This window comes from Urocitellus parryii, chromosome 8 (genome assembly GCF_045843805.1).
Source record: "Urocitellus parryii isolate mUroPar1 chromosome 8, mUroPar1.hap1, whole genome shotgun sequence".
NCBI lineage: Eukaryota > Metazoa > Chordata > Mammalia > Rodentia > Sciuridae > Urocitellus > Urocitellus parryii.
In genome coordinates this window covers 32,656,785-32,683,730 of record NC_135538.1, presented here as the reverse complement: position 1 = coordinate 32,683,730, position 26,946 = coordinate 32,656,785, and the positions used below count along the sequence as shown (strand labels likewise).

Genomic DNA, 26,946 nt, shown 5'->3' with positions numbered 1-26,946 from the left:
ATTCTTCTTGAGTTCTGTACTGATAGAGCAAGGGGTGGGGGTTGTTAACCTCTTCCTGTTTTTGTGCTGCTCTCTGAGCTGCCAGTTGAAGCAGCCTAAGATCAAAGCTGTTTGCTATAAGACTCAGCTTTTCTTCTCACCAATATGGGGTGGGATGTACTGTCAATTGGCATTTTGTCCATTTGGACCAATTTGGTGCACTTCTATGGTACAGCTTCTGCATTGTTCTTTGAGAGAGTTCCAGCAGATGGTGCTGAGGTCTAATCAGGCCTCAGGAGCTTTGTTTGGTAGAACCATCTTTGGAGAGACTAGATTGACCTGCCCCTAGGACTAGGCAGTAACTGAATTCTTTTTTTTTTTTTTTTTATTGGTCGTTCATAACATTACATAGTTCTTAATACATCATATTACACGGTTTGATTCAAGTGGATTATGAACTCCCGCTTTTACCCCGTATACAAATTGCTGTATCACATCAGTTACCCTTCCATTGATTGACATATTGCCTTTCTAGTGTCTGATGTATTCTGCTGTCTGTCCTATTGTCTACTATCCCCCCTCCCCTCCCCTCCCCTCCCCTTTTCTCTCTCTACCCCTTCTACTGTAAATCATGTCTTCCATTTGTATTCTCTTGACTTACCCCTCCTTACCTCTTATATGACATTTTGTATAACCCTGAGGATCGCCTTCCATTTCCATGCAATTTCCCTTCTCACTCCCTTTCCCTCCCACCTCTCATCCCTGTTTACTGTAAATATTCTTCTCAAGCTCTTCGTCCCTACCCTGTCCTTGTTTACACCCCTTATATCAAAGGAGTCATTTGGTATTTGTTTTTTAAAGATTGACTAGCTTCACTTAGCATAATCTGCTCTAATGCCATCCATTTCCCTCCAAATTCTATAATTTTGTCATTTTTTAATGCAGAATAATACTCCATAGTGTATAAATGCCACATTTTTTTTATCCATTCATCTATTGAAGGGCATCTAGGCTGGTTCCACAGTCTTGCTATCGTGAATTGAGCTGCTATGAACATCGATGTAGCAGTGTCCCTGTAGCATGCTCTTGTTAGGGCTTTAGGGAATAGACCGAGAAGGGGAATAGCTGGGTCAAATGGGGGTTCCATTCCCAGCTTTCCGAGAAATCTCCATACTGCTTTCCAAATTGGCTGCACCAATTTGCAGTCCCACCAGCAATGAACAAGAGTGCCCTTTTCCCCGCATCCTCTCCAGCACTTATTGTTGTTTGACTTCCTAATGGCTGCCAGTCTTACTGGAGTGAGATGGTATCTTAGGGTAGTTTTGATTTGCATTTCTCTGACTGCTAGCGATGGTGAGCATTTTTTCATGTACTTGTTGATTGATTGTATGTCCTCCTCTGAGAAGTGTCTGTTCAGGTCCTTGGCCCATTTATTGATTGGGTTATTTGTTATCTTATTGTCTAATTTTTTGAATTCTTTGTATATTCTGGTTATTAGGGCTCTATCTGAAGTGTGTGGAGTAAAGATTTGTTCCCAGGATGTAGGCTCCCTATTTATCTCTCTTATTGTTTCTTTTGCTGAGAAAAAACTTTTTAGTTTGAGTAAGTCCCATTTGTTGATTCTATTTGTTAACTCTAGCGCTATGGGTGTCCTATTGAGGAATTTGGAGCCCGATCCCACAGCATGTAGATCATAACCAACTTTTTCTTCTATCAGATGCCGTGTCTCTGATTTAATATCAAGCTCCTTGATCCATTTTGAGTTAACTTTTGTGCACGGCGAGAGATAGGGATTCAGATTCATTTTGGTGCAAATGGATTTCCAGTTTTCCCAGCACCATTTGTTGAAGATGCTATCCTTCCTCCATTGCATGCTTTTAGCCCCTTTATCAAAAATAAGATAGTTGTAGTTTTGTGGATTGGTTACTGTGTCCTCTATTCTGTACCATTGGTCCACCCGCCTGTTTTGGTACCAGTACCATGCTGTTTTTGTTACTATTGCTCTGTAGTATAGCTTGAAGTCTGGTATCGCTATACCGCCTGATTCACACTTCCTGCTTAGTATTGTTTTTGCTATTCTGGGTCTTTTATTATTCCATATGAATTTCATGATTCTTTTATCTATTTCTACAAGATATGCTGTTGGGATTTTGATTGGCATTGCATTGAACTTATAGAGAACTTTTGGTAATATCGCCATTTTGATGATGTTAGTTCTGCCTATCCATGAGCAGGGTATGTTTTTCCATCTTCTAAGGTCTTCTTCTATGTCTTTCTTTAGGGTTCTGTAATTTTCATTGTATAAATCTTTCACCTCTTTTGTTAGGTTGATTCCCAAGTATTTTATTTTTTGGGGGGATATTGTGAATGGAGTAGTTGTCCTCATTTCCGTTTCAGAGGATTTGTCGCTCATATACAGGAACGCCTTTGATTTATGCGTGTTGATCTTATATCCTGCCACTTTGCTGAATTCATTTATTAGCTCTAATAGCTTCTTTGTAGACCCTTTTGGGTCTGCTAGGTATAGAATCATATCATCTGCAAATAGTGATAATTTAAGTTCTTCTTTTCCTATTTTTATGCCTTTAATTTCTTTTGACTGTGTAATTGCTCTGGCCAGTGTTTCGAGGACTATGTTGAACAGAAGTGGTGAGAGAGGGCATCCCTGTCTTGTACCAGATCTTAGAGGGAATGCCTTCAATTTTTCTCCATTCAGAATGATGCTGGCCTGTGGCTTATCATAGATTGCTTTTACAATGTTGAGGTATGATCCTGTTATCCCTAATTTTTCTAGCGTTTTGAACATAAAGGGATGCTGTACTTTGTCGAATGCTTTTTCTGCATCTATTGAGATGATCATATGGTTCTTATTTTTAAGTCTATTGATGTGGTGAATAACATTTATTGATTTCCGTATATTAAACCAGCCTTGCATCCCAGGGATGAATCCTACTTGATCATGATGTATAATTTTTTTGATATGTATTTGAATCCGATTCGCCAGAATTTTATTGAGGATTTTTGCGTCAAGGTTCATTAGAGATATTGGTCTGTAGTTTTCCTTCTTTGATGTGTCTTTGTCTGGTTTCGGAATCAGGGTGATGTTGGCCTCTTAGAATGAATTTGGAAGTTCTCCCTCTTTTTCTATTTCCTGAAATAGCTTGAGAAGTATTGGTGTTAGTTCCTCTTTAAAGGTTTTGTAAAACTCTGCTGTATACCCATCCGGTCCTGGGCTTTTCTTAGTTGGTAGTCTTTTGATGGTTTCTTCTATTTCCTCTATTGTTATTGGTCTGTTTAGGTTGTCTATATCCTCCTGGCTCAATCTGGGCAGATCATAGGACTCAAGGAATTTATCTATGCCTTCACTATCTTCTATTTTATTGGAGTATAAGGATTCAAAGTAATTTCTGATTATCTTCTGTATTTCTGAAGTGTCTGTTGTGATATTGCCTTTTTCATCCCGTATGCTAGTAATTTGGGTTCTCTCTCTTCTTCTCTTCGTTAGCATGGCTAAGGGTCTGTCAATTTTATTTATTTTTTCAAAGAACCAGCTTTTAGTTTTGTCAATTTTTTCAATTGTTTCTTTTGTTTCAATTTCATTAATTTCAGCTCTGATTTTAATTATTTCTTGCCTTCTACTTCTTTTGCTGTTGTTTTGCTCTTCTTTTTCTAGGATTTTGAGATGAAGTATGAGATAATTTATTTGTTGGTTTTTTCTTTTTTTGAGGAATGAACTCCAAGCAATGAATTTTCCTCTTAGAACTGCTTTCAATGTGTCCCATAGATTCCGATATGTTGTGTCTGTGTTTTCATTTAACTCTAGGAATTTTTTAATTTCCTCCTTGATGTCTTCTAAAACCCATTGATCACTCAGCAACCTATTGTTCATTCTCCAGGTGATGCTTGCTTTTTCCTTTCTTCTTTTATCATTGATTTTCAGTTTCATTCCATTATGATCAGATAAGATGCATGGTATTATCTCTACCCCTTTGTATTGTCTAAGAGTTGCCCTGTGACATAGTATATGGTCTATTTTTGAGAAGGTTCCATGTGCTGCTGAGAAAAAAGTGTAGCTACTTGATGTTGGGTGGTATAGTCTATATATGTCAATTAAGTCTAGGTTGTTAATTGTGTTATTGAGTTCTATAGTTTCCTTATTTAACTTTTGTTTGGAAGATCTGTCCAGTGGTGAGAGAGGTGTGTTGAAGTCTCCCATGATTATTGTATGTTGGTCTATTAGACTCTTGAACTTGAGAAGAGTTTGCTTGATAAATACAGCTGCACCATTATTTGGGGCATATATATTTATGATTGTTATGTCTTGTTGGTGTATGGTTCCCTTGAGCAGTATGAAGTGTCCTTCTATATCCCTTTTGATTAGCTTTGGCTTGAAATCTATTTTATTAGATATGAGTATGGACACTCCTGCTTGTTTCCGCGGTCCATATGAGTGATATGATTTTTCCCAACCTTTCACCTTCAGTCTATGTATATCTTTTCCTATCAAATGCGTCTCCTGTAGACAGCATATTGTTGGGTCTTGTTTTTTGATCCATTCTACTAGCCTGTGTCTCTTAATTGGTGAGTTTAAGCCATTAACATTTAGGGTTATTATTGAGATATGGTTTGTTCTTCTATCCATATTTGTTTATTGATGTTACTAAACCTGATTTGTTATCCTCTTTGACTACTTTCCCCCCTTTACTGTCCTACCTCTCATTGTTGGTTTTCAATGTTGTTTTCCATTTCCTCTTCCTGTAATGTTTTGCCAAGGATTTTTTGAAGAGATGGTTTTCTAGCTGCGAATTCTTTTAACTTTTGTTTATTATGGAAGGTTTTAATTTCATCTTCTAACCTGAAGCTTAATTTCGCCGGATACACGATTCTTGGTTGGAGCCCATTGTCTTTCAGTGTTTGAAATATGTTATTCCAGGATCTTCTAGCTTTCAGAGTCTGTGTTGAGAGATCAGCTGTTATCCTGATTGGTTTACCCCTAAATGTAATCTGCTTTCTTTCTCTTGCAGCTTTTAAAATTCTCTCCTTATTCTGTATGTTGGACATCTTCATTATAATGTGTCTAGGTGTGGATCTCTTATGATTTTGCACATTCGGCGTCCTGTAGGCTTCTAGGATTTGGGATTCTGTCTCAATCTTCAATTCTGGGAAGTTTTCTCGTATTATTTCACTGAATAGACTATTTATTCCTTTGGAATGGAGCTCTGTGCCTTCCTGTATCCCAATGACTCTTAAATTTGGTCCTTTGATATTGTCCCATAATTCTTGGATGTTCTGCTCATGGTTTCTTAGCAGACTTGCTGAGCTGTCTATGTTCTTTTCCAGTTGAAATACTTTGTCTTCATTGTCTGATGTTCTCTCTTCTAAGTGATCTACTCTGCTGGTAGTATTCTCAATTGAGTTTTTAAGTTGGTTTATTGTTTCCTGCATTTCTAGAATTTCAATTTGTTTGTTTTTTATTACCTCTATCTCCCTGTGAAATTGATCTTTTACTTCCTGGATTTGTTTGTCAATGTGATCTTTCATTGTCTGATTTTGCTGTCTCATGTCTTCCTTGAGACTCCAGATCATCTGAAGCATATATATCCTGAACTCTTTATCTGATATTCCATCTGTTGCAGCTATTACCTCTTCTAAAGTTGAGTTGACCTGCATTGCTTGTGGTCCTTTCTTTCCTTGTCTTTTCATACTGCCCGCGTTTCTTTCTGCTTGGTGCAACTGTTGTGTTTTGAAATTTACCCCCTATTTATTTATGTTGCTCTTGTATACTTGAAAAGTCTCCCTTGCAGGTGCGGGCGGCGGCTGTGCCCCTACGCCAATTGGGGTGACGTGTCTACCACGCTGGCGGCTCTCTGGGCCTGTTCCGGGAGTGGAAGGCGGCTCTGCTCTGTCCCTATTCCAATTGGGGTGTCGTGACTACAATGCTGGCAGATCGCTGGGCCTGTTCCGGGCGTGGGCGGTGGGCTTGGCTGGCGGGATTCCACCTAATGGCAGTCCCTAACCTCCCTGCTTGCTAATTAATGGCTTCTCTGAGGCGCCACGCCTTCTGTAGCTGCGGGGCAGGCCGCGCGAATCAGTTGGCCTGGATCTCCGGGGTCCTGCTGCTGGCTGTTTTGATGTTGCAAGCTGTTGGAGAGTGGTGGTGTATTCTTCAGCTTTCCTGGAAGGTGGCCACTGACTGCCTGGATGGTGTGTCCGCTGTTTTGATGTTGCACTCTGAAGGAGAGTGGCGGTGTATTCTTCAGCTTTCCCGGATGGTGGCCGCTGACTGCCTCGGCGGAGTGTCCGCTGTGGGGGATGGGACTGTACCGCTTCCTTCCCCTTCTGAGAACCCGTGCTCGGCCCAAGGGTCCGTGTGGGCTTGGCTGGTGGGATTCCACCTAATGGCCTTCCCTAACCTCCCTGCTTGCCAATTAATGGCTTCACTGAGGCGCCACGCCTTCTGTAGCCGCAGGGCAGGCCACGCAAATCAGTTGGCCTGGCTCTCCGGGCCCTGCTGCAGGCTGCTGGGATCCCTGGCACTCTATCACTTTGATTTTTTCTGCTTGCCCCTCCCCCAGCGCTGGCTAGCCAGGTTTCCTTTTGGCTGCTACTGGGAGGAGGGGTTGGAGGTCAGGTGTCTCTGGTTTCCCCCTAGCCTGTATGGAGGCTCAGCTTGATACTCCCTCTCCCGGCAAGCCTAGGAGAGATTTTATGCGAATTCCCGCTGTCTGGGGGGTGAGCTGAATGACACCGACCTGTTTTGATGTCGCACTCTGAAGGAGAGTGGCGGTGTATCCTTCAGCTTTCCCGGATGGTGGCCGCTGACTGCCTCGGCGGAGTGTCCGCTGTGGGGGATGGGACTGTACCGCTTCCTTCCCCTTCTGAGAACCCGTGCTCGGCCCAAGGGTCCGTGTGGGCTTGGCTGGTGGGATTCCACCTAATGGCCTTCCCTAACCTCCCTGCTTGCCAATTAATGGCTTCACTGAGGCGCCACGCCTTCTGTAGCCGCAGGGCAGGCCACGCGAATCAGTTGGCCTGGCTCTCCGGGCCCTGCTGCAGGCTGCTGGGATCCCTGGCACTCTATCACTTTGATTTTTTCTGCTTGCCCCTCCCAGTAACTGAATTCTTTAGTGAATCTAAAGATCTAAAGTTCTGAAGAGCCTCACAAGAAATACAATCATGGTGTGTGTGTGTGTGTGTGTGTTTCTTCCTCTCACTGTTTCTGGGCTTAGTCCTGAGTGTATTCAACCTCACCCCCATAGACCCTCAGCCCATTTTAGCTGGTTACATGAACCTCCAAACACAAAGAAGTGCATCAGGTTCCCCTTTGCCTTTCCCATCAAATGCCCCTAGGTACAGTCTTCTCTACTCCTATTTCTCTCTTTCCTTCAGACCCAGCCTGAGTCTCTTGTTAGGTGCCTGCCAGGGTAGGGGTATTATGGCTATGTGTATTATTTTCCCCCTGATCTTCTGGAAGAGGATGCAATGAGGTAAATGGGCAAGGCTCTCATGAGCACGCTTTCCAGCAGGGGACGGAAGTATAGGAAATGTTCATTGTGGAGATGGAGGAAGCATTTTCTCACCAGTTCAGTGCTTTGGAAAACTCCTTCCAATCCTTTTCTTCAAGAGCCAAGGAAAATGAATTGTCAAATCACACAAAAACCCTCTGGCTATATTATTACTCTTTTTCTTCCTCCTCCTCCTCCTCCTCCTCCTCCTCCTCCTCCTCCTCCTCCTTCTTCTTCTTTTTGTGGGGGGATGAGGTGCATGTCAAAGTCTAAAGCATTAAAGACAATTAACTCTTTTTCTTTCATACCAAGAACCTACAGTTTCTGGTGGCACACTTGCCTCAAGATGGCTCCTGCCTCAGCTTTCAGTGGCCTGTTGAGATACAGAGCACACTTTCCAAGCACTAGTGCACTGTGCAGCCTCTGGATCAGTTAAGGTTAGGCAGTATTTCTTTTCATAATAATTTTTCTCATATGCAAACTTTTTAGTTGTAAATGGGCACAGTACGTTTTATTTATTTGTTTTTGTGTGGTGCTGAGGATTGAACCCAGTGCCTCCCACATGCAAGGCAATTGCACACCACTGAGCTATAAGCGCAGCCCCTAGGCAGCATTTTTGATCTCGGGTTTCTCCATACCAAGAATTTGATCCCCCTCCCTTTGTCTGTGGTGAATCTGCACTGGTGGTTGTGTGGTAGGCTCCAGTGTATTCTTTCTTCTTTGTTTATTGTACCAATTTCTGAGTCCCTAAGCTGCTTTGAGTATCCAATATTATAATTTAGTAAAGTCCCTCTTTCACCCACCTTGCTGAGAAGCTGTACACTCACTGCTTTGGTTTTATACCATGGTGCAGTTTGGGATGCAGCCTTCTTTTAACCATGTCATCTTTCTAGAATCTAACCATTTCTTTATTGATGAAAGTTATTTCTAATTTTTGCTAATTTGGGATAATGCTTTTATTCTCTACATAAAATTTTATGTACTAGTACTTTTTTTTTTTTTGTATTTCTCTAGAATTGGAATTGCTAGTTCAAAATGCTTGTGAACTTTTCTCAAGTACTTTCCAGATTCCTTTCCTTTGGGTTGTGGCACCTTCACTTCCCCACAGCCATTATTCCTTTAATATTTTTCTCTGATTCCCTCTCGCTTACTTCCTTTTTGAGAATTTCACTTATATATTAGGCAACTATGAAATTGTCTCACAGCTCTTTGATGTTCTGTTCTTTTTTTCTTTCTTACTTCCCTTTTCTATCTGTATTTTATTTTGGGTAGTTTCTGTTGCTGTGTCTTCCAGTTTACTGATTTTTGGTTTAGCAGTGTCTAAACTGTTTTATTCCAGCCATTCATTTTTCTCAGACATTGCAACCTTCATTTCTGTAAGCTTGATTTGTTTGCAAGCTTTTTATAGTTTGAATATAAAAAATACATTCTGCTTGACTTTTTGAATGTTGGGAGTACAATCACAATAATGATTTTGATGCCCTCTCTGCTAATTTTAACATCTACTCTGGGTCTCTTTTGAATAGTTGTTTTATCTCCTCATTATGGATCATATTGTCATGTTTATTTGCATGACTGATAATTTTTGATTAGATGTTACCCTTGGGATATTTACCCATTATGTCAGTTGGGTGCTAGACAGTTTTATATTCCTATAAATACTTTTTGGCTTTGCTCTGGGACACAATTAATTACTTGGAGATAGTTTTTTGGGGGTCTTGCTTTTTAGATTTGTTAGGTAGTACTAGAGCAACTACCAATAAAGAGCTATTTTTTTCCCACTCCTGCGGCAAGATCCTTCCGTTTTCCCAGTGTCCCATGAATCTTGGGCTTTGACTGTCTTTGACTAATGGAACAGACAGTATTTCTGACCCTGTGTAAGTGCTGGGCACTGTTCCCTCTAATTTTTTTTGATTGTATTTTTCCTCAACCTTACACAAATGCACAAATCACTACTAGTCTGGAATATTCTACAGGACCCTTTTATAGACCTCTAGAGTTTTCTCTCTATGCATGTCACATGTCTCAAATACTTTGTCCTCTGAGCTCTAGCAGCCTTGGTCTCCTCTCTTAGCTCTTTTCTCTGCTCAGGGACAGGCTGGGCTCCTTTTGGTTTTCTCCTACTCACAAAAGAGCCTGTACACTCAAGGATGTAAGCTGGAGAAGTTGAAGGGCTCATCCTGTTTGTTTCTCATTTATCAAGGAGAGTTCCTGTTATTCTGTCTTGGTCAGAAGGAGCAGTTTTAGATATGAAAGGTTACAGAACAGCTAGTCCCTTTGTGTATATGTGAAAACTACTGAGATGTTTGGTGAAAATCATCATGATGTGAGGCAAACAGTTATTTTATTTATTAAATAGTCCCTTTTCAAATTAGCATTTTTGTGTACTTTATCCCAAATTTGAAATAATTGGATTTAATGTTAATCATTGGACATAACTGTCATATAACATTTGTTATCACACACATTATTTTTCTGTCTTTTTAAAATAATCTTCATTATAAAACAGTTATATTTTGAATTGGATTTTATATAAAGAGAACTATGAATTACAGTATCATTTTTTGTGTTTCTTCTTATTTTCTTCAGAGACTGCAAAAAAGACATTTCAAGAAAAAGGCATCCTGGCAGGAGAAAGCAGAAGCTTTAAACCTCATCTAACTTTTATGAAATTGTCAAAAGCACCATGGCTTCGTAAGAATGTGAGTACACATGTTTATTATGAGTCTTGTTTTACCAGGCCACATGAGCCCTTGTCATGGCTGGGGCATGGGTGACATTTGTAGTGGTTTTTTTTTGACGCCCTACCACTAGTGCTTGGGATTCCAGGTTGTTTTAGTTCTGTTTCCAAGGATGCTGAGGATGCACGCGGTCCTCCATGGAGGCTGTTACAGCTGTGCCCTCATTTGCCTTGATGGCTGTTCAGTTCATACTCTGACCATCATTTTCTGCTGCTGCTTTTGTTGCCACAAGTGGTTCATCCCTGGAGGAGTTTTGAGCTGGGCTGTTTCTTGCTTGTGTTTTTTTTTTTTTTTTTTTTTTGCATTCTACTGCTCTCAGGGCTTCCTTGCTGGCCTACATATACTGTGCTGTTCATTGCAACTGGGTTCTTCAAGACAGGGAATCTTTTTTTTATCCTCCTTGTGTAGGCCTCTCAAGGTTTACAAAAAAACCACCTTGCTCTGGAGAAGATGCCTCCATTAAGGGTCTGGAGCAAGAGTATCAGAGGCTGGGCAATTCAATAACCAAGGGACTCTCCCTCCTTGAGGTATCTATAAGTATTTCTCCCTAAGGACGGCAGCAGTGACATGCTAAGGCACATGTCTTTTGACTTCCTCTAGCTGGATAATTTTCTGCCTTTCCATGCTGTGCCCTCTTTTTTCAGAGGTTGGAACAGTTTTTGACTTTCTTCTGGATTCATGGGTGTTTCTCCTAGAATCCTAAGGGAGCCTGCCCTTATTTTTCCCATTTCAGCCTAAAGGGTTCCTTATGCAGATTCAGACATCTGATGTCCTGCACTGATATGTCAGAGTCTTGGGGATGGCAATGCAGATTAATATCCCTCTGCTCACCATGACCCTTGCTGCACTTAAGATTCATTTGCAGCTCTGTAAATGAAGGTCATACTTATTTGTAAGTAGAACTTTTTTTTCTCTCTAAATTTAGCACATTTTGTATTTAATGTCTGTCCTTGGAAAGTTTTTTGATCTTTTAAATCATGAGTTTGGGTGATTCACTATCCTGCAATTATAGGTTTTTTACAAACTATTTGTTAAAGATGTTCTTAAAAGATATCTTGCATGTTATTTATAATTGTGCTACCAATTCAATAATATCTTTATTATATACTATTCCAGAATATGTTAGGTAAAAATAATATGTGTAAATTATATATTTTGAAATCTGGAATAACAGCTTACAAAACTTGTAGACTAAAAGTTTACCTCTTTACTCGTTATCTTTCTCATTTTGCTTTCAAATGGATTGTCCTCTTCCAAGTGGTTTCACAATTAATCACAGAATGACAAATCAGTGGTGAAGGTAATATCCCCATTTCAAAATTTTTCTTTGTCTGTACAATATTAACTTTGAAATGAGAACATTCAAGGACATTTGTCAAAGGAATGTTTACTCCAGAATCCATATTTCAGACTATACTTAAATCCATATTTCAGACTTATACTTACTCAGTTTCACAGAGTTAACTCCCTTGCTCTATCGAGAATGGATATGACTTATAAAGGTTAATTGTCTTAAATAAGTTTACATTCTTATTACAGAGTCTTGTTTATGCATTTAAGAATTCATCTATCTTGGGCTGGGGATGTGGCTCAAGCAGTAACGCGCTCGCCTGGCATGTGCGGGGCGCTGCGTTCGATCCTCAACACCACATAAAAAAAAATAAAGATATTGTGTCTACCTAAAACTAAAAAATAAATATTAAAAAAAGAATTCATCTATCTCATGCTCTGTTATATGTTCTTCCTTTCCCCTGGCCAACTTCAGTTCATCCCGATTTATTCTAATAAGCAGAGCCCCTTGGTCCAAGTCATAGTAATTCAGCAAATATTTATTGAGTGTCTACCATGTACCAGCTTCCAGGTGCTAGACACTGAGTGGTTTTCAAAATGGAAGCAGTCCCTGCTTGAGTGCTATATAAAAATCAAAATCTAAAATTTTATTTAGATTAGAATGTATAATCTATAGAAAATAAATTACAGTGGTCTCTCCTTATTCATGGAAGATGCAATCCAAGACCCCCAGTGGCTGCCTGAAACTACATATAGTTTCCTACATATGCTATGTTTTGTCTTATATATACATACCTATGATAAACTTTCACCTTCTCACTTGCAGGAAGTTGCCAGAATCACTACTCTTATGCTTCTGGGCCATCATTACATAAAATAAGGGTCACTTGAATACAAGCACCACAGTACTGTGGTGTTTGATCTGGTTACTGAGATGGGTAATGAGTGGTAGTAGGGTGGTAGTGTGTACGGAATGGATGTGCTGGGGAAAGGGATGATGTGCGTCTTGGATGGGATAGGGAGGGACAGCACAGGAGTTCATCACACTACTTAAAACAGTGTACAAGTTAATACTTAGAAACTATCTGTTTCAGTAATTTATCATTTAATATCTTTAAACCATGATTCACCATATGTAACTGAAACAGCAGATAAAGGGGGACTGCTGTATGATTTTATCATTTTTTAGAAAACCAAATTAGAATTTTTTTCTTTTAACATATGGAATGACTATTTCAATCACTATTAATATATTCTGTGTTCTGAAGGGAATAGATCTTGAATTTTGGGATTTATAAGTCATCTGGAGTGCTTGTGGAAGCTGCAAATTCTATTCTTTACTCTTAGGTATGGAGGTGAATCGTGTTCAATAGGTGACACATGTGATTCTGATCCAGATGGTTTGCAGAATACTATACCCTAAGTGTACTTTGAAACCAGACTGAAATATATATATATATATATATCTAGCAATGTTTTTGTTTTTGCAATGTTGAGCATTGAACCCAGGACCTTGTGTACGCTAGGCAAACACTTTACCACTGAGCTACATCCCTAGCTCCCAGAATTTTTTTATGTAGCAGAACCATTATGAAAGTTAGAACCAATAAGTAAAGGTAGTGAAGGTAGCATACATACATAGATTTTATTATCATTTGCAGATCAGGAATGTAGATTGCTTGAAAATACATTGCTCTTTAGTCTCTTTCTTCTTAACCTTTGCATATTTTCAACTGTTTCCTCTCTATACTAATTTTCTTTCAGGTTTTTATTTTGGGTCCATTCACTTCAAATGAGTGCCATTAATTAAGATAGTAATGGAATTTGCATTACTCAGGGTTCTCCAGAGAAATAGAAATGAGGGGGGGATTTATTAGGGGAATTGGTTTATGTAATTATGGAGGCTGAGAAATCTCATGATAGGTCATCTGTAAGTTGGAGACTCTGGGATGCTGATTGTGTGACTCAATCCAAGTTGGAAAGCCTCAGAACCAGGAAAGTTGATGGTGTGATGCCCAGTCTGAGGTTTCAGGAGTGAGAAACACTCACACAGGGGGCTGCTGATGTAAGTCCTGGAGTCTATGTCAGTAGATTTTTTTTCTTTTAGCGCGGGAGATGGAACCCAGGGCCATGAGCATGCTAAGCAGGTGCTCTACCACTGAGTTAAATTCCTAGCCCAGGTATGGAATCCAAAGGCTAGAGTGCCTGGAGTTCTATGGCTATGGGCAGGAGAGGGAGAGTATATCCGAGGTCAGGAGATAGATCAACACATTTGCCTTTTCTGTTTCTGTTCTTTCTGGGGCCCTGGTTGTTTGGATGGTTTCCCACTTACATGGAGGGTTGATTTCCCCCCCCCCCCCCCCCCCCCCCCCCGTTTACTCAGACTCAGATGCAAATTAGCAAATTACCTCTGGAAACACTCTCACACTCTGACCCTCCCCCACATAATGCTTTACCAGGTTCTAGATTTTTCTTTAATCCAATCAAATTGAGCCTAAAATTAGCCATCATAGAATGTATTACTAGCTTCTTTCAGTGTTATTTAGATTGATAATAAAATAAGAGGTGGAGGAGGTGAAGTAATTGTTTTCCCCCCATTTATAAATTGAATTTAACTTGAGTACTTTATTTTTTTATTTTAAAAGATATTTTAATTATAAAGGTATTATCTGAATATATGCCCACTATAGAAAATTCAAATAATACAACTCATTAAAGTGAAAATAATAAAACTGCATCATAATTATGTTTATCATAATTTAAACATTTTCCCCTTAATGAATAATTATGTTGGTTTCTGTTTCTCGGATACCACAAACAATGATTTCTGTGGTGCTGGGGATTGAACCCAGGGCTTTTTGAATGCTAGCAAGCACTTTACTACTGAGTTATAGCCCTGTCCCTGAACATCCTTGTCTACCTTTCTTTGGGTAGATATGCCACTTGTTCAAAGAACCAATTCCTTGAAGTGAGATTATGAAAGTTGAGGGTATTTTTTATTATAACTTCTAAAACATCACAAATTGCCTTTTAAAATAATGATGCCAGTATATGCTCCCAACTGTAATGTATGAGAGTAACCTTTGTTAGGATAAATTTGTAGTAGAACTATCAAAGATTATGACTAGTGACTTACAGAATTTTAATGGCCTTTTGAACTGTGAATTATGCTCTGACATTGAAAAACAGTAAAAATTGTATATTCTTTTACTAAGATGTCATTGTTGCTGATATTATTCTAAAGAAATAATTTTGAAGAGGAAGTTCTTTATGCATAATGAGGTTTATTGAAGGCTTATCAATAATACAGAAAAATTAGAAATAACTTCTGTAACAGTGTAACAGTAAGAATGTTTATGTCATTTATGATAAACATATCAATGACTTAACCAGCTGTTAAGGATTGCAACAGTTTTTAAAAAGGTAAATAAAATATAGAATATGTAATTGAAGTTTAAATTTTGTGTGTGTGTGTTTGTGTGGTACTGGAGATTGAACCCAGGGTGTAGTACCACTGAGCTGACTCCTCACCCCCTAGTTCCTTTAGCTTCTGGTATACAGGGGTGGTACATAGTGGGAATGTCTGTAAAAGAGCTGAATAAGCTCTCCCTTTAAAATTCTCCCTTGTGAAGATTGGTGCCAGTTGCTCTGTTCTTTGTATTTGATTTTTCATGAGGACATCTGAAAATACTTTTGGTACAATACTGGAATATTCCTGAGATGCTGGTGGTACTGTTGTGGGGACAGACATGATCTAATTATTGGTTTAAAAACAGTGTGCTAGGGAAAGAGTGCTGTGGATTAGTGTAGGCAGGTTGCTAGACAGCAAGGTAGATAGTCCGTCCTTATTGTCTGTAGGAGGTGTAATGAGGTATCACTATTAGTACCTAAACTGAAGATTTTTCCCCCCATTATCTAGTAATTTTTATTTTTTAATGATCTGAAAAGCTATTTTTAAAAAGACAGACTCAAGGTTGTAGCCATAATTAGTCTGTTTAAGGTAAAACATCTTGTTAACCTCAAAAATATGGATAGAGGTCTGGTGCAGGCCATGTACTGTCCTCCCCCAGGAGTGGTCAAAAAGAGCTGGTATGAAGATTGCCAGAATGTTCAGGGTGGTTTTCAGAAGTCCCAAGGCTTCTGGAGTCCTTTTTTCTGTTAGAGAATCTGTTTGCGGATAATAACATGTAGTAGAAGTAACCAAAGACCTAATGGGATAACTGAAAGTTCTATGTATTATGTTCAGAATTTTGAAAATATAGAAACACTGCTTTTCATTTTTTGATGTAGGACTTCCTCTGCCACAGAATAGTATTCTGGTTATATGTTTTTCTAATACCAGGAGACATTTAGTTAAAGCATGTATCAATTTTGAATATTCTTTCATGAAATTCTAGTGGGTATATTGCATGAGATAATATTGAAAGGAGTTATAAATATTATAGCTATTTTGATGATCAATGTGTTTTGTAATTTTTTTAATCAAATGAATGAAGTCTCAGAAAAATCTCATAAAATTACTATGTTTCCAGAATGGTAATTAAAATTCAAGTTAATTGTACAGTTTTCTTAGAATATAGTTGTTTGGCTTGGTTAGTCTGGTACTTCTTCAGCTACATATTCTTTGTAGTGAGTCCTTTTGACGTTATTTTTCTCATTAAATCACCTTAGTTTTCTGTGATTTAAAAACCTGCTGAGTTAGAAGTGTGTGCTAACACTTGGTGGCAGAAGAAGACCAGTTTTAAATCAAACAAGCATCGTAATAGAGATTGGATTCTTCAAGAAATAAATGTGATCTGTTATGATAGAATAGATCAGTTGTTTTAAACATAAGTTATTTTCTGGGTTTCTTAGATATCTTTCCTCATTTATGCCTATTCTAATTGATTAATAATACAGCACTTGAACTAACAAAGATGTGATTTATTAGTAGCAGCTTTTCACAGTCAGGTATTATCAGGCTTCAGAATTAAAAAAAAGACCTTTTTTGAAAACTGTTGGTTACTATTTTTACTTAGACTCGTTTTTTTGAGTATAGAAATTTATAAATGCACAGCATGGACTGAGGCCCATGTGATGTGATGGTGAGCAGAAGTAGGGAAGAGGATGTAGAGTCACAAGTAGGAGTGGCCATGGAAAGAAAAAAAAGGGAGCATATGGATGAAAATTCTATTCTGATGGTACAATTAAGGGGAAACCCCAGTCTCTGAATTATTTGGTGATTGACTATATAGAAACAACATTGTAGTCAATTTTTTTTTTTTATGTTCGGCTGGCCAAATTCCAGCCTTCTTCTCTACCCTTTACCAACTACAAACCCCAGGTGTCATCTCTCCTCACCCATTTACATTAACTCCTTATTGTTTTGGTTAGCTTTTTAATTGCTATGACCAAAAGACCTGAGAATAACATCATAGAGAAGGAAAAATTTATTTGGCTTATGATTTCAGAGGTTCAGTCCATGGTCAGCCAATTCCATAGCTCTAGGCTCAAGGTGAGGCAGAACATCATGGCAGAAGGGTGTGGTAGAGGAAAGTAGCTCAGGACATAACAGCTAGGAAGCACAGAGGGAGCTCTGTTTACCAAGACAAAATATAAACTGCAAAGGCACACCCCCAGTGACTTAGCCACACTCTACCTGCCTACATTAACTGTCCAGTTAATCCATATCAGTGGATTAAGCCGCTGATTAGGCTAATCATTTCATCTCTGAAAATTCTTGCCTTATCTCACACATGTGCTTTGGAGGCACCTCACATCTAAACCACAACACTCACCTACTACTTATTTACTCCTGTCCATTCTGTCTGCCTATCTACTAGCACAGTTTCTCAAGCTTTTGTTAACTGGCTTGGTGTAATTTGACTACCACTCACTTTTTGGGGTCTGCATGATAAAGGACAACATGAAGACTATTCCTTCTTGAGGAAATCTCTGAAATAAATTTGAAGGTGTATGCATTATATTGTTTTAGCTCTGTCACTTAGCCCCAGATCATGCAACCTCTCTTAACTGTTTTACTTATAGTGAAAGGAGGAGCATGGTCTTAATGACTCTTTACTCCTGTGCTGTTCTGAAATGTCTATAAGGTAAGCATTTTGACCAAATAGGCTCATTTGGCTTTATAGAAAGATAAAACAAACAAACAAAAAATCTCAGGTTGGTTTTATTATATGCATAGAAGGAGAATAACAGAGGGCAAAGATCTTAAAACTCTGATAGGGAGATGGTAGCAATTTAGAAATGAATCTTTGTCCCTATCCTTCTGGAAACCATACAGAACAATGAGAAAAATGGGGAAAATGTCATAAACTACATTTTAAGGGAAACTAAGAGCCAAAGGAATCCTGTAGATACCAAATGAAGTACAGGTATGGCCAGAAGTAACTGGGACCAGGGCTTACATGGGAAGCTATCTCAGGGTTTGGAAGACTATAGAGGAAGGAACAGTCCTGTTGGTAGCAGATTCTAGATGTCATCAGAGGAAAGTAGCTCAAGACATAACAGCTAGGAAGCACAGAGGGAGCTCTGTTTACCAAGACAAAATATAAAGTGTGAAGGCATGGAAAAGCGTGAAAAGGGGCCTAGGAGAAGATGTGTCTCAGGACATCTGCTCCATGTTGTCTTTATTCAGGAAGGGAGGACTCTCCAGCTACAAGGGAGAAACGCAGGCTGCTAGTAGAACCCCTTCTGCAGAGTGTGCAAGCTTTCACAGGGACCCTGTATATGAAAGAATTCCCCATCTGGGTATGATGTGGCAGAAAAGTTTGGAGACTGCCCTGCCACTTTCTCCACCTTCTTTTTGAAAGAAGACACCTCAGATGATTTTATCATTCTAGGAAAAAGCTTGTTTTAAAAATATCCTTGGTACAAGATAAAGCACACTGTTTCAGTATTCTATTCCTGAGTCTCCCAAAGTCAAATGGCTTAATTACTTACAGTTTTTAGTTGTTTTGGAGTCTTGTTTTTTTTATAGCACCAAGTGCATTTAACAACAGATCTCTCTGTTTTAATTTCTTTTTAAAGCTAAAAAATTCAGTGAAATCTGATGCAAGGTGGAATCATAATTTCTTTTGAAAAGCTCTTGGTGTCATTAGTCAACTCTATCATCTGTTATGTGTCGAAGAGCACTATATATAACAAGTAACCTCACTTAGGTTTATAATGAATTTTTAAACATTGTGCTGTTATATTACCCAATTCAATATATATTGGAAAAAACCTAAATAAGTAATTTTATAATTGTTTAACAACTGAAAATAATATCTGAAAAGGTAAGTCTGCCTGAATATCTATTTGGAACCTCTCAATGCTTCATATATCTTTAAAAATTGAGAAACACACAGGAAACAGGAAACAGAAAACTAATTTATCTTAAGGGAGGAATTAATTAATCAATTCTAGGAACTGACTAATTCATATCAGGATTACAATGATTCCTGGTTGGGCCCTGTTCTCTTAGACATTTTGAAAACCCCTAAAAGAAATGATACAGTCAGCCTAATATTAAGTCTTCAGAGTGGAATAGAGATTTGAAGCAAGTATCTTTATTAGTATTTTCTGAAATTTTTTTTCTTAGAACATCATCAAGGTTTCAGCTATTCTATGATCAAACAGATACCAGCAATGATGGGCTACATGAAGTTAATCTGATTCTTAGGATCTCTGGGATGCAACTGTTTGTTCTGAATCTCAAGAGCTTAAACAACAAAGATTTATTTTTCTGCTCCTGTTCATGGATCATGTGCAAGTGCTCCATGTTGTCTTTATTCTGGATCTTGAGTGAACAGCCTCCATCTGGACATTGGTGATCTTCTGCAGAAAGAAAATAGTAGGTGAATCATAATATTAGGTGAATAGTAGGTGATTCTTAAAAAGTTTTGCTGAGAAGTGACAAATATTATTTCTCATTATATTATTGAGTATAGCAAGTTTCATAGTCTCTTCTGAGTTCAACAGAGCACTATGTACAATCTGCTTGCAGATGGACACCACAGGAGGAACAGGGGATATTTTGAATGATTCTATAGTCTTCCTCAGAATTGTTTCCCAAATGCACTGGGCCAATTGTTCCTTTTTTTCACTTACCATCTTGTAGCTTTGATGTTTAATAGATGATGGCTTAGAAGATACTGATCTTGATAGTTAAGGCTTAAATGATATTTTTGTGTTAAGTATCTAGATTCTGTGGACATTTTTACTTATTTATCAGTATTGGAATTCACAGATTCCAATCACAAAATTCTGATTTAAGCATAATTTAAGAAACAGAGTTTTAAAACTTATATTTAAAGATTCATGTTAATTAAAATTACATGTGTTTGCTTTAGCTACATTGAATATAAACATTTTGTCCCAACCACTGCCATTATTGATGGGAAACTTTTTATTCTCAACAAGTCATTTTCAGACATTTTTTGAACCTCTTTCACCTGGTAATTAATTTCATTTTCTATTCAAGGAAAGAACAGAGTATTAAGATCTTATAGGAAACTGACAAGTCCCCACAGTGGATTGATTGGGTAAAGACAGAATAGACTATATGGCCAAGAGAACTTAAATTTTATTTCAAAATTATATTGATACAGAATTTTTTAGTTTGTTTAAATAAATTACAGGAGTTAATTTATGATGCAATTGAATAGTCTCATAAAAGCAACCAGCAAAAATAATTTGGATGGCAATAAAAGTTTCTTTATCCCTGGAACGATTTGCCAAGCTCCTTGGCCAACTAGCTTTTGTTAATTATAATTAGCTGCACAATGAAAGAAGGCCAAATTTTATTTTTTTGAAAGCCTTACTTAGACTTGAGGGAAAATAAAGTTTAGTATCCAAAACTATAACTAGTTTACATTGGAGTTATAGTTTCATTCCTGAATATGAGCTAGTTTATTTTGATTGTTCATTAGAATCTCATTCTTTCAAGGAGAGATACCTTAAGATGCATATTTCTAATTCTTTGAATTATAAACTTGCTCAGTTCTGTTATTTGAAGTTGAGAATTGACTGGAACACTGTGATTTTTTCCTTGGTCCTTGGGTATAATTTGTCTAAGATTAGACAATTAGTTGGGTGCAGACACTCAGGTATACAGTGAGGCAGAGAAATAGAGCATTTAAGGCAGCCATTTTAGTCAGTTTTTTTTTTTTTTTTTTTTTTGCTTCTGTGACCAAAACACCTGACAAGAACAATTTTAGAGAGGAAAAATTTATTTTTGGGTTCACAGAGGTATCAGTCCATAGATAGTCAATTCCATTGATATATATATATATATATCATATATATATATATATCATATATATATATATATGATATATATATATATGAGAGAGAGAGAGAAAACGAGCCCGAGCGCCGAGCGCACATGCTCACGTTCTGCTCTCAACAAAGACAAAATGTACACCCCAAAGGCATGCCCCCAGGGACCCATCTTCTCCAGCCATACCCTATATTCCTATACTTACTACCAAGTTAATCTCTTAATTAATGCACTGATTAGGTTAAAGCTCTCATAACCCAATTATTTTACCTCTAAAGTTTCTTGCATTGTCTCAAACACTTTGGAGGACACCTCATATCTAAATCATAACAGCAGATTTATTGTAAGGTAAGAGAAAGACAAAAGAAAGGGAGTTAACACCCTGGAGGTACCCAAATGTCAGAAATGATTAAGCTTTTTGCTTTTGTTAGTATAGGAGTGGGAAATTATAATGTGAACCTTGGCCACACCTCTTTGCGACCAATGCTTCCTATGGCTGCTGCCCATTTGGGGGAAGTCATATGCCTTCATTCTGTTAAAATTGAGAGCATGCACCCTGATGGAAGTTCATATAATAGTCAGCTGACCTTCAGAGCAGCTTGAGGGCTGAATGTATGACCTTGGGAATATGATGTGTGCTTGTGAATAATAGGAGGGTGTGTTAGGCCCCTTTCTGGACTGTGAAAGGAGACTGGTACCACTGGGTCAATTCCTGGCCAGGTGTTCTTTATTGGCTCGTTTGCATAGGCTAAACTTCACATTATCTATAGTTGAAGACCTAAACAAAACTTGTTCATATCATTGTAAAGGCTAGCCACTCATGGCTAGAGGAATTCTGGTTTGGACCCTGAAGGAGAGCTTCAGGCTCTAAAACCAACCAATTGATAATATTTTTAATTGTTGGCAAAGTTTGTGACATTTTAAGGCCTAAGTACAATTGTATCTTTATACTATGCTTGAGCTGATGGCCAGAGTATGAAACTACTTCTCCTTCCTTGACTACTGCCTTTACACCAACTGAATTTGATTATAATAATTTGTTACATAACTTCAGTTAGAGCAATTCAACTTTGGACACTGGCATTGGCATGGGATTGGAATCAGCCAATGCCTAGGAGAATGTTTTGTGTGATTCCCCCTAGAGGGCTTGTACCTTTTCCAGCAGCCCCTCCCTATTCATATCCATTCCACTTGATGCCCTTGGATTCTATCTTGCTTCTCACCTTCGAGGTCTTGCTCTGACAATCAGGAAATGGCAAACAGTAATTTGTGCACTTAGACTTCCAAAAGCTATATGTAATCTAATATTCATAGATATAGGTTGAATTTCAGTGCATTAGAGAAACTACCGTAATCCCTTTAATTCTATATCTCAAGAGTAAACAAGGTAGAAATTTTACAGTTTCCAAATGCTTGTTATAAATAAAATTATTTTTTGTAGCAATATGTGTTAGGTTAAAAAGAGTCTTTGGATATATTTCTTGCTCTATCTGGAGAAAGACATTCATTTTTAAATTGATTTTAAGGGCTCCATGATTCCTTGGTCATATTTTCAATGATGTTCTATATCCAACTATTGTTTTTTCCTACCCCTTTTCCTACCCCCTTTTATTTAATATGATATCCATGGAGTGATTCCAGCCCCAAAGAGGAAAAAGTTTGTGTTATTAAGCACCTTTAATTACTTGTTCCATTTTCTAACCTGAAGGACAATCAGTGTACATCTCAATCTCATCTGCTCCTTCACCCAGTTCTTGCAACATTCAGTTGTTGTGACCCTTCCTCTGATAGGTTGGGGCTTCTGCAATAAGTAGTATGTGGGCAAATCTCCTGGGCAGTTAGGAAAGGATGAAGTTATGTGAAGTAAGGTGTTCTGTTGATGATGACATTGGTAAAGGGAATGAAAGGGAGGGGTAGAAGAAGGAAGAATGGTGATTGGGAGTGACTCTGGGGAATGATTAGTTCATAAGAAAATGGGAAAGAAGAAAGCAATAAGGAGCAGGATGGGTTGCAAAAATTTATCTAGATCTTTTTGTTTAAAGTTATAAGGTTATAATGAATGATGCCTATGAATGTATTTAAATTATTTTGCTATGTACAGTGCCTTCTACACTAGATACGTATCTAATATGGATTGTATCTAAAGCTTCAGTTAGATATGAAATTCTGTCTATAGATATTCTAGGTGAATGGTTCCATGGCTTGGACCTCTAAGTTATAAACATGGAATGCATTTCACTAAAGTAAAAGTATGTCACAATGTAGTGTTATAGAATAAGTTAAAATTGCTTGTTAGGAATTTCCTATGATTTTATTTCTGGATGATCTTCTATACAGTAATTCTATACTTTTGTTCAGGTTTCATGAATTTTTTAAACCAGTGACTTTCTGGCATTAATGATTTAATGTTGGAAAGTATTGATTTGCAGGAAAAGCTGTTGAATTGAAAGATGAAAACATTAGATGTGGTTCTACATTTATATACCATACATGGGGAGAAATTTTGAGGATGGGGATATTTTATCTTTAGTATAGAGAAATAAATGGTTAAGTTGGTTAATTCAGGAGAACATACACTGAAGAGCAAAACATTAGGAAAACAGATGTGGAAGGTTAGAGGAGGCTGTAGCTTGTTTACATTTGAATGACCACAAGACTGTTCTGAACCAAGAAAGCAGGCAGAGTTTGGAGTTTGACCCAGGGAAGTAGAGAGTCCAGCTGAGATTGAGCTGTATAGGATGTCTTAGTTACAGGGCCTCTTCTGTGTTGTATAATAATTAGAAAAGCCACAAATACATAGTTATGTGGCCTGTCATACTACATCTGAGAGGCATTGAGAAAGAAGAAATTGAGGTTGGCTGAGTGGACCAAGAGTGAGCACATATGAGAAGAGAAAGCATTGCAGTTTTCCAGAATTTATTGTATTGAGCCTGCAACCTTGAGGGCTTCTTGGATATCAGTGACTTGTTGTCTCTCTGGTTAACATGGCCCTAATTGGAATAAATGAGCCAAACACTTGTGGACTGAAGACCAAGGACCTCTGTTTTGTTTGATGCCAGCACTACATGGGAAGAAACTCTGGGACCAGCAAGCCATACTGCCTTTTCTCTTAGTGGCTTTTGTGAAGTGGCTTATGCTACTAGGAGCTGTGTAACCTTCCCTCTGTCACTGCTTTCTTTGCCACTTGATGCCACCAAGGAGCATCAGTTCCTCTCAAAGTGTTAGCTTAGGTAGAAGGAGGTATAAACAGTAGATTAAAAATCTATAGCTCTAGCAGTTGTGTTTCTACTTACTGCAAGGTGTAATACTGTAAATGATAGGTAAAATGCCAGGGTAAGAGGGTCTGCTTTTGCTTTCCCTGTAGGCTCCAGATTAAACAAGGCAGGAAAGTGAAAAGCAAGTTTATAAATAAAGAAGTTAGTTAAAAGCAAGTTTATAATAAAGAAGTTGCCTAACAATCCCTGTGGTGAGCTGTAGAGATGCTCTAGCAAAATAAAATGAATGATTGAGAAATATATACCCAAATAAACAGTCTAGAAAACTAAGGAGTCTTTGATTATTTGGATAATAGTGTGAAGGTGTTCTTTTTACAGACTGGGTTAGTTGGATAATTTTTCTATGTTTAAGTGGCATCTATGAATTTTTTCTCATCTTACCTTTCATTTTGTAGTGAATAGAAGATTCATTTACAATGTACATAACTATCACTTGATTTATCAGTATCAATGCAGACTATTAAAGGCAAGTATTTTGGAATGCTAGAGGTTTCAAAAGTAATTTTAACATTGGTTTTATTTTTACTTTTTATTTTTTTGTACTGGGTATTTAACTCAGGGGTGCTTTACCACTTAGCCACATCTCCAGCCCTGTTTATTTATTTTTATTTTGAGAGAGGGTCTCACTAAGTCACTGAGGGTCTCACTGAGTTGCTGAGGCTGGCCTTGAACTTGCAATTCTCTTGTCTCAGCCTCCCAAGTCACTGGGATTACAGGTGTGCAACACTGCACCTGGCTTCACATTTGTTTTAGAAATATGATAGTCTGTGATTTATATCTTAAGAATAGTTAATTTTCATAGAATTTTAATATTTTAAAATAAATAGTGAAGAGCTCAAAGACTTTCATTCTGTTCTTTTTTTTAGAAGTTTTTTTTTCTTTTTTTAATTGTTGGTCGTTCAAAACATTACATATTTCTTGATATATCATATTTCACAGTTTGATTCAAGAGGATTATGAACTCCCATTTTTACCCCATATACAGATTGCTGAATCACATCAGTTACCCTTCCATTGATTTACATATTGCCATTCTAGTGTCTGATGTATTCTGCTGTCTATCCTATCCTCTACTATCCCCCCTCCCCTCCCCTTCCCTCCCCTCTTCTCTCTCTACCCCCTCTACTGTAAAACATTTCTTCCACTTGTATTATTCTTCCCTTACCCCTTACTTCCTCTTGTATGTAATTTTGTATAACCCTGAGGATCACCTTCCATTTCCATGCAATTTCCCTTCTCTCTTCCTTTCCCTCCCACCTCTCATCCCTATTTAATGTTAATCTTCTTCTCATGCTCTTCGTCCCTACTCTGTCCTTAGTTACTCCCCTTATATCAAAGAAGTCATTTGGCATTTGTTTTTTAAGGATTGGCTAGCTTCACTTAGCATAATCTGCTCTAATGCCATCCATTTCCCTCCAAATTCTATGATTTTGTCATTTTTTAATGCAGAGTAATACTCCATTGTGTATAACTGCCACATTTTTTTATCCATTCATCTATTGAAGGGCATCTAATTTATCTGAGTTCTCCACTTATCCTGAATTTGAGTCCAAGTTCTATCTCTTACTAGCTGTATTCTTTGGGTAAGTGACCTAATTCTCTGTGATTTTAGTTTCCTTTTAAGAATAGTACCAATCCCACAGGGTTATTTGGATTATTAAATGAATTAATTAAAACATTTACTTAGTAAATGTTTTATTAGAAAATGGAAGGCATCATTTTTTTAGATTGGTCCAAAATAATAAGATACTATTGTCTCTTCTGTTTTTCATTCCTCCCTTGTTTTCCATCTGTAAATTTACTGACAGGGGCCTCAGCCAGGTAGGAAATGGGAGTACTCAGTGGGGGGACTAGCCACATGGACTGGCCCAGAATGACAGGAAGAAAAGGTTACAGCAGTTCCACCTAGGGCGCTGGTCTCTGGATCCAAGATCACCACATGCCTGGTGCCGTGAGGATTCATCTCTTTCTATTCCTGTCAAGAGCAAGCTTGGGTAGAACTGACTCTGTGTGGGAGGGGCCTCAGTTATCCCAACTGAGAGGAGCTGGGGAAGGCTGCAGCTGACCTGCAGGTAATCAAGGATGGCTTGTCAAGGGGAAGGTGGGCGGAATAGTGCAAGTCACAGCAAAAGATGTAGTTATGCAAAGAGGTTATGGGGTTCTGAAGAATTTTAAAGATTTGCCTTTAGCTCCATGTCAACAGGCAATGTTTTAATGACTTTGAGTACTAATATATAAATCTTTACTAGGAATAGTTATCACTAAAAATTATTTTAATGTTTTAGCCAACATACTACTAAAGAAATGCAGCCTTTTCCACTTATGAAAATAAGTATATATGATGATCACTCCTCATTAACCAGCTAATGCCCAAAGGGCAAGCCATTTGGTTTGGCTCTTAATTTATGTCCATAATATGTCCATAATTTGGGTTTCCAGTCATTATCATAGGAAATGCATGCTTCTTTTACAGTTACTTGCATGACAGGAATAAACTATTGGAAAATACACTAGAAATCCAGGAATGCCAAGCTTATTATTAGTAGACAGATGATTTCTTTATTTGATATACAGCCTAGTTATATAAGTTGTGATTATTACAAGATAGTAAGTAACAAAAGAAGTTATTATCTATTACAAAAATCTAAAACTTCTTAATAAAATTAGCATTTTATACAAATTAAAGATGAATAATATGCATTTTATCCTTCAGAGGATATATATCCTGTAATATGCATTTTATCCTTCAGAGCCTTAAATAAAAGATTTTCACTTTCAGATTGTTTGCTAATGTGAATTTTTATATTTCATGTTTTTTTCTGTGTTAAAAATAGAGCTGGTTGCATGGTAATATAAGTCTGAACCCTCTTTGGTTCATATTAAATTATGTGCATCAT

The 26,946-nt window shown here is 37.9% G+C and overlaps 1 protein-coding gene across 2 annotated transcripts in view; it reads left to right on the top strand.

Moving 5' to 3' along the window:
- The window catches only part of Akap7 (A-kinase anchoring protein 7), a 135,405-nt gene that overhangs the window by 49,173 nt on the left and 59,286 nt on the right, over positions 1-26,946 (top strand). For both annotated transcript variants that reach the window (XM_026381154.2, XM_026381163.2), the window contains exon 6: positions 10,074-10,186. In XM_026381154.2, the coding sequence (XP_026236939.2) occupies positions 10,074-10,186 (113 nt within the window). The remainder of the gene's footprint in view (positions 1-10,073; positions 10,187-26,946) is intronic.